Raw genomic sequence first — 8,049 nt, forward strand, 5'->3', positions numbered from 1 at the left:
TGGGATTACAGGCATGCATCACCATGTCTGGCTAATTTTTGTATTTTTAGTAGAAACGGGGTTTCTCCATGTTGGTCAGGCTGGTTTCGAACTCCCGACCTCAGGTGATCCACCCGCCTCGGCCTCCCAAAGTGTTGGGATTACAGATGTGAGCCACACCCCTGGCCTTTTTTTTTTTTTTTTTTTTTTTTTAAAACGCGACAGCTCCAAACCCCGCTGAGAGTATATGCACGGGAAAACTTTCTGAAATCAAAAATATTCTGAATTCTGGTAACATACTGGGCCACAGGTCTTTCGGATTTAACTCTGCCTAGGCCGTTTTATTCAGTTAAGGAAACTGAGTCACTCCCCCCAAAGCCAGATTCCCGCGGTTCTAAGCTGAAGCTGTCTCGGGTGTATTTGCATTCCAAAAAGGCGAAGGGTCCCTCTATTACTACTCCTGGTACCTGGAGCTGCCACGCACCCTGGCGATGGGGCGCCTCGGGGGCTGTGCGCCAGGCTGGGAGTATCCTTGGCGGGCGGGGCGAGGGGGCTTCCGGGGCGGCAGCCACCTGGCCCGGCTCCGGCCCCGCCCGCGTCATCTCTGCGCGGTGATTCACTCCCTCCTTCGCCCCGGGGCCCCCTTCCCGGCCAGACGGCGGGCAAGACAGCTGGGTGTGCAGCGTCCTCGAAACCACGAGCAAGCGAGCAGATCCTCCGAGGCACCACGGACTCCAGCCCATGCCATGGCGGATTCTGAGCGCCTCTCGGCCCCTGGCTGCTGGGCCGCCTGCACCAACTTCTCGCGCACCCGAAAGGGAATCCTCCTGTTTGCTGAGATTGTGAGCGACCTGGGGCAGGCGCGTGGGCAAAAGCGGGATGGGGTGGCTGGACCACGCGGAACTGGATGGTCCGGGTGAGGCAGGCACTTGGCCGGGACGCTCGGCAGTGGGGTGCAGGTGGTGGGTTCACGGTGAAGGCCCGAAATCCGGGGCGCAGGGCGAGTCGGTGGGGTTTGACGAAGGTTGTTGAGATCTGGTAGCCCCCGGGGTGAGGCAAGGAGCCTATAACGCATACGGAGGGCTACGTGGGGGGAGCTGCGTTAACTCATCAGTGGACTCATCGAAGGGGTCCCAGGGTGCTGGGAAGTCGGGGCCTCCTGCGGCAGGGCGTGGCGCGGCCTGGACACAGGAGGGCGGGCTGGCAGCGCGCCCAGGGGCAGGGCCTGTTGGGGTGGGGCCCCCCCCTCGCGCTAGTCCCGCGGTGTAGAGCGCCCCGCCCTTCGCCATTTCTTCCTTGCCCTTCTGAGGCCGGGCGGGATGTCCTTAGCTTTTCGGGGTTTCCACCCTTCTCAAAGTGGGCGCCGCCTTTGAGTCACTTGTAAAAGGGGTGCGGCGCCTTTAACGGAGTCCTGCCTCTCTGGTGTCACTCTCACCGCTTCCCAAAGGGGTTGCTGGGGGAACCGCGTGTTCAGCCCGGGTCAAGGCCACAAAGCCGGCGTCAGCGGGGCTCACAAAACACCTGGCAGCGCCACTCCCCTCAGGCTGCCCATATCCTAGAAGGGAAAAGGGGAGGAAACTGAGGCACCCAACTCTACTTTTTACTTGCTGGGTGACCCTGGCCAAGCCATTAAACCTCTCTGTACCTCAGTTTTCTCATCTATAAATTAGAGAGAGTAGTAATAGTACCCAGAACATTAGATTGTCCTAATGATTGAATTTGGAACACAGTGAGCACATAAAAAGTGTTTAGCTATTATTGCGTGTCATTTCCCCAGCGCTCATAGTCATTCAATTATGGGACTCCTAATTTAAACCAATCTCCTCAGCCCTGGTTGCTGATTGAGGTCCCCTTTCCCATGTCACCCTTCCAGATATTATGCCTGGTGATCCTGATCTGCTTCAGTGCCTCCACACCAGGCTACTCCTCCTTGTCGGTGATTGAGATGATCCTTGCTGCTATTTTCTTTGTTGTCTACATGTGTGACCTGCACACCAAGATACCATTCATCAACTGGCCTTGGAGTGTGAGAAGGGGTCCACAATGGCAAGGCCAGGGAGGGGTCTGGGCAGTTAGGATTGTCGGGGAACTGTGGATGCTGACTTCCCTCTTCTCCCTACACCTCACAGGATTTCTTCCGAACCCTCATAGCGGCAATCCTCTACCTGATCACCTCCATTGTTGTCCTTGTTGAGAGAGGAAACCACTCCAAAATCGTCGCAGGGGTAAAGGCCATGGGAGCAGCTCTGAAGCACAGAGTGAAGGGTTTGAGGAGCCAGGGGCCATTTCTGCCTTAGCTTCCGGCAGAAATCGTGTGACCCACAGCAAGTCACACTTGTCCTCAGGGCATGGAGGGAAGTTTGGCACAGGACTTGCTTTTGCCTCCCAAGGTCTTCATTTGCTGTGAAGGGCAGTCCCTTGTCAGACACAAGGACCTTGGTGAGAAGTACAAACAGGTGGCCCCTTTGTCAACGCACCGGACTACCATCTGCAAGAACTTTGTCCCAAATGTAGTAGGAATTGGGGCTGGGCGCAGTGGCTCATGCCTGTATTCCCAGCACTTTGGGAGTCTGAGGCCGAGGCAGGCAGATCACTTGAGGTCAGGAGTTCAAGACCAGCCTGGCCAACATGTCGAAACCCCGTCTCTACTAAAAATACAAAAATTAGCTGGGTGTGGTGGCGGGTGCCTGTAGTCCCAGCTACTCAGGAGGCTGAGGCAGGAGAATCACTTGAACCCAGGAGACAAAGCTTGCAGCGAGTCAAGATCGTGTCACTGTACTCCAGCCTGGGTGACAGATGGGTGACAGAGTGAGACTGTGTCTTAAAAAAAAAAAAGTATAAATTGAATTGTGCCCCTACGTGTAGGGCCACAGTGTGGCCTCCCTGTGTTGAGAGGTATAGGAGGAGGGAGAGTGGGGTAGGATGCATTCTCTTGGCCTTTCCCTGGGGTTCTTTGGCTTCCCAACCTGGGGCTTGAGTCCCGTCCTGCATGGGGCAGGTGCTGGAGGTGGTAGATACAAGAAGATAAGAGACTGAGTAACCTGACTACCTAATCTAACCCTCCTCACTCCTATCCTGTCCCCCAGGTACTGGGCCTAATCGCTACGTGCCTCTTTGGCTATGATGCCTATGTCACCTTCCCCTTTCGGCAGCCAAGACATACAGCAGCCCCCACTGGTAAGGGTGTGTGTGTATTGGTTGGGGGTAAGGGGGTTGCTGAGAGGGCAGAGGAGAAAAGGAAAGGGATCTCTTAAAGGCATGAATGCCAACTCTGGTCCCGTATTGGTACTTATGGCTTTTGTACCAATAGGTACCATAAGCTTCAGTATTCTTGTGTGTAAAATGTTCATGGACTTTGGATCTTGTTTTTAAAAAATGGGCATATAGATTCAGCCAATGCTTTCTCTCTTTTCCTCACCTGCAGACCCCGCAGATGGCCCGGTGTAGGCGAGCTCCCTTCATTTCTTTCTGCAATCTGCAAATAACTCCTCCATTGAAATAACTCCTCCCCACCCCAACAACAATATTCCCAGCCAACCAACTCCCACTCCCTCATAGAGGTAAAAGTGCCTTTATTGGGAGACTTTTGTCTTCCAGCCTGCCAATCAACCCTCCTGGGTGTGGCCACCATACGCCTGTGCCTAGGTCCTCCTTCTGCAGGATCCAATAGGAGACACCAGTTCTGCCTGAACCATGCCCCCACCTAATTCACAAAATGAGGGAAGGGGGGAGTTAGATTTCAGAGTCCAGTCCCCAGGTTGGGACTCATCCAGATAATCTCCTCGGTGTGGGCGGTGGTTCTGTAGAGGGATAAATGAATAATAAACATTGTTAAAATATATGATAATGAATAAAGTAATCCTTTCATCAAATGTGGATAAATTTCAAGCATCAGGAGGGGGAAATGGAGTGGAAACAGCTGTGGCAAGGAGGCAAAGAAGCCAGGCCTGTTTTACAACAAATATTAAATTACTTCAATAATACAAACGAAAGTCCTGGTGCGGTGGCTCATGCCTGTAATCCCAGTCCTTTGGGAGGCAGCGGGAGGATTGCTTGAGCCCAGGAGTTCTAGACTAGCCTGGGCAGCATGGCGAAATCCCATCTCTACCAAAAAATTAAAAAATTAGTTGGGCACGCTGACAGGAGCCAGGAGTCCCAGCTACTTGGGAGGCTGAGGTGGGAGGATCACTTAAGCCCAAAACTTTTGAGGCTGCAGTGAGCCGTGATCATACCACTGCACTCCAGCCTGGGCAGTAGAGCAGATCATGTCTCTAAAACAGAAACAAAAGTAGAAACAAACAGACAAAGGAGGGAGGAAGAGGATTTATGACTTGGGTTGTGGGGGCGGGGCATGGGGGTGAGGGGCATGGGCCTCATCGTCTACTCTGACTGGAGAATGGAGCCCCCTCCAGGAAGGCCTGCCTTCAAGCCACGATGCAGTTCTTGTCTAGGGTCTGTCGGGTCTGTCGAGGCATCCCTGGGCGAGAGTCCCTGGGGAGCGATAAAGATGGGGAGTTGAAGGTCTCCGTTGCATTGTCCTGAGCAGGCATGGGCCTGCACAAATGCGGGGGCAGAGGGATGCGCTCTCCTAGGAAGAAGCCATCATCCTGTGAGGATTCGGAACTGGAACTGGAGGGCGAGCTGGAGCAAGAACCCGAGTCTGATCCTGATCCCGCGTCACATTGATAGTGGCGACGTCTGCTTGGGTGGCGGCGGTGGTGGTGATGGTGATTATGACGGTGGCGGTGACGGCTGGGGGCCCTGGGTGGGGGACTGCGTGGCCTGCGGCGCTGGGCCGGGGGCGCACTCAGGGTCCGGCGCGGACCTCCTTCAGACACCAGAGGGTCGCGGAAGCTGACGCGTGGGGTGCTCTGGCGACCGAAGGCACTATCATCTGGGCGCAGGTTAGGCTGGCCAGGGGACTCTGGAGGCGGCTCGGGGGCACTGCGGAGCCCCAGCTCCGGCATGGAGTGGCGGTGGGGAGCCCCTCTCAGAAAGAGGGAAGGCTCCTCGGGGCCTGCAGCTGTTAAGGGGGAGACAGAGCGACTCCTTGTATCTGCCCTCCCACTGGCCCCCTTCTGAGGGGAGGCCTGCGAAAGGGCCTTCTTTCCTCCACTAAGACTGGGAAAGTGGGGGCAGGGGTCGGAGAAGGGCAGGGAGGTGGGGAGTCTGGGTAGTGTGAGGCCTGGAGCAGGCTCTGGGTGGAGAGAGGGTTGGAAGGAAGAACACGGAGCAAGATGGGACTGGTGTGGGGGGCGTGGCCAGGGCACGGGGCGTGGCCAGGACACGGAGGGTGCCTTCGGATGGAAGCGGTGTGGCATAGGCTGGAGTAGATTTGGTTTGTGATAAATGGAGTGGGGCCTGACTGCAGAGGATGAAGGGTGACCAGCTGGAGAAGAGGAAGAGGAACTTGGGGTCAAGCAGAGACAAGTTGAGGTAGGGGACCGGCCCTGTATTGACAGGGTGGAACCAGGGTTCAGGAGGCAGATGTAGTTTGGGATGGAGACCAGGCCTGGACTGGTGTGGGGAAGGAGGATGAGCTGAGAAATGGGCGGGGCCCAGGGATGCAGCAGGTGAAGGGTCTGGGCAAGTCAAGGAGGAAGGGCCAGGGTTGAGGCAGGGGCAAGGAGGTAGGGTTGACTGGGCTGTGGCTGGGTGTGGCTGGAGGGTTAGCTCACCTGGTGCTGACTCCGTGCAGGTGCCTTTGGTGGTGGTCTCCGATGCCCCCTCTGCAGCAGAGAAAGAGGCTGTGGAGGCTGCAAGTGGGCCTGTAACAGTGCCGGCACTCCAGCTGCGGCGGCCCGGCCCTGGAGCTGTGGGTTCGGAGCCAAGGCTGCAGGCTCGAGAGCAGAAGATTAGGCCTCGGCGTGGCAGGAATGGACGGCCCAGCAGGGCCCGCCCACAGCGACTACAGCAGAAGCAGCGGTCTGAGGCATGCCAGTGCTGGCCCTCGTAAGCCATCTGGCCTTGGTCCAGGCCTGTGGGGAACCACCAGGGGGAAAAACTGAGGCAGAACTCCCAGGCATATCCCCACCTCTCGTGAATGAGTCCCTTCTCAGGAAGAGGTGGGGAATCCCACGCAGGGGACCCCTAGGTGCCTTCCTCCCTCCTCCAGAATGGGGCCCTTTTGGAGAAAGCAGGAAACAGGTTTTGGTTCTCTCCTGGAGACTGGCTGGTGAACCTCTCTCTCACTCCTCCCTTTCTTTCACAGGGTGCTCTCTCCCAGAGCGGGGTGGGCATTGGACTCTAAGATTCCGGCCAGGCTTAGACATTAAGGGGTGGCTCCAGGTGGAAGGAGAATGGAAGGTGTGGCCTGAAGAGGAGGCTTGGCTGGTAGGGGCAGGGCTTAACAGGTGGGGAGTGGCCCTGGTGAGAAAGGAGTGGTTCTCAGAGGGTAGGGTGTAGCTAGAAGCTAGGTCTGACCTAGGCTGATACAGGAGAGTGGAGGAGAACCGGGCACAGCTTGGGGTGGTGGAGGCTAGGGGTAGGGGGAGCCCTGGGGCTGGAATTAGAGCATGAGCACCCTCTGGAGGTGGGTGTAGACGTGTGGTGGTGGCCTAGCATTGTGTAGGTGGGATTTAGAAAGCATGGCATAGTGGGGACATTGGGAGTGGGACTTGCAGCCAAGCATACAGGCCTATAGTGTTGGGGCTGGACAAAGTACAGGGCACAATGGAGGATGGGGCCTGGAGGACGGGAGGAGTCCTGGTGGGGTAGGGCTGTGGCCCAGCTGTCCATCCATCCCTCTGTCCAGTCCCACCGCATCCACCCACCGATGTGCTCCCCACAGCCATCACAGTACTCCGCATGGCGGGCCTCGTAGCAGGCGCAGCAGTGGGGGCGGCTCTGACGCATGACGTAGCGCTGCCCTCCTAGCGAAGCTTCACACTCAAAGCAGCAAAAGTGATCCATGTGCCAGTGGCGGCCCTCAGCCTCTGTGCACTCAGGGGAGAAGATGATCTGGGGGACACAGGCCATCTGCGGCTGTCAGATGAGCCTGCTCCTGGCCCTGCCCACCCACCCTCCACTCCCACCCCTGGGCAGGGAGGCCCAAACCTCGTCACAGGCTTGGCAGCGTGGACGCAGGCATTCGGCATGGTGACGCCCGCAGTAGACCTTGCCAGCATGGTAGAAGTAGATGAGGTCAACCAGCAGTTCCCGGCATGTGGTGCACACGAAGCACTGTGGGTGCCAGCAGGCACCCAGGCCTGCACGGCTGGCAAACACTGCAATATCTCCACCTCCAATCTGCTTCCCACACTGCCACGAGACAAGCACCAAGATGGTTACCATTACTGTCACCAAGATGGTCAGATGGATGGGGTCAGCCAAAGTATGTTACACTTGGGCCTTTCCCACGGTGAACCTTTGTGACCAGCCCCACCCACGGGGTAACTTTGACCCAGGCCCTGCCTATACCAGGGATGGGGTTGGGTGGTACCTTAGAGACTGACCCTGCTCATGGGGGAAGCCGTAGAGACAGGCCCTACCCACGGTGGGTGGCCTTACAGGCAAGCCTCCCTCATCAGGGGTGGGGAAGACAGACAGGCCAGGCCTAGTGGGGGAAACCACAGAGACAGTCTCCACCCACCGGGACCTTAGCAATAGATCTCACCTAACAGTAGGATCTAAGGACAGGCCCTGCCCACCACGGGGCCCTGCAGACAGGCCCTACCACTGTGGGTCAGCTCTTGAGGACAAGTTCTGACCACAGGAGGACCAAAGAGACAGCCCATGCCCCATGTCCACTGCACAGAGGGGGAGAAAAACACACTAGGTCCTCCTTACAGATAAACCCTACACAACAGTGGGATCGATGAGACAGGTCCCTGTCCACCAGGGGTTGCCTTAGAGGCAGTCCCTGCCCAACAGTGAGATGTGAGGAACAGACCCCGCCCACAAGAGGGGACACTAGAGATAGCTCACTGGGGCTTAAGTGGCAGGCCTCATCTTCCCAGTGCTTGGAAGATGTGTCCTGCTCCCCAGGGCTTGGAGCAGAGGCACTGCTCACTCGCTGAGGCCCTCCACGGCTCACCTCTTCACAGATGGCCCCAGTGATGGTCACCGGGA

General features: G+C 57.1%; 2 protein-coding genes across 2 annotated transcripts; one reads left to right on the plus strand and one right to left on the minus strand.

Annotated features, from left to right (window-relative positions):
• Positions 1 to 560: 560 nt before the first annotated feature.
• PLP2 (proteolipid protein 2) lies at positions 561 to 3,847 on the plus strand. Its single transcript, XM_023201207.2, has 5 exons — positions 561 to 821; positions 1,853 to 2,005; positions 2,109 to 2,204; positions 3,066 to 3,156; positions 3,404 to 3,847. The coding sequence occupies exons 1-5, from the start codon at positions 726 to 728 to the stop codon at positions 3,424 to 3,426; spliced, it is 459 nt and encodes a 152-aa protein (XP_023056975.1). The 5' UTR covers positions 561 to 725; the 3' UTR covers positions 3,427 to 3,847.
• On the minus strand, positions 3,537 to 8,043 carry PRICKLE3 (prickle planar cell polarity protein 3). The gene is made up of 5 exons (XM_023201208.2): positions 8,015 to 8,043; positions 7,036 to 7,239; positions 6,753 to 6,939; positions 5,658 to 5,957; positions 3,537 to 5,002 (listed from the first exon to the last, which is right to left on the minus strand). Exons 3-5 carry the CDS (start codon positions 6,889 to 6,891, stop codon positions 4,404 to 4,406), a joined length of 1,038 nt encoding a protein of 345 aa, XP_023056976.2. The 5' UTR covers positions 6,892 to 6,939; positions 7,036 to 7,239; positions 8,015 to 8,043; the 3' UTR covers positions 3,537 to 4,403.
• Positions 8,044 to 8,049: the final 6 nt, after the last annotated feature.

Source organism: Piliocolobus tephrosceles, unplaced genomic scaffold, assembly GCF_002776525.5.
Source record: "Piliocolobus tephrosceles isolate RC106 unplaced genomic scaffold, ASM277652v3 unscaffolded_19336, whole genome shotgun sequence".
In the NCBI taxonomy this organism is placed as follows: domain Eukaryota; kingdom Metazoa; phylum Chordata; class Mammalia; order Primates; family Cercopithecidae; genus Piliocolobus; species Piliocolobus tephrosceles.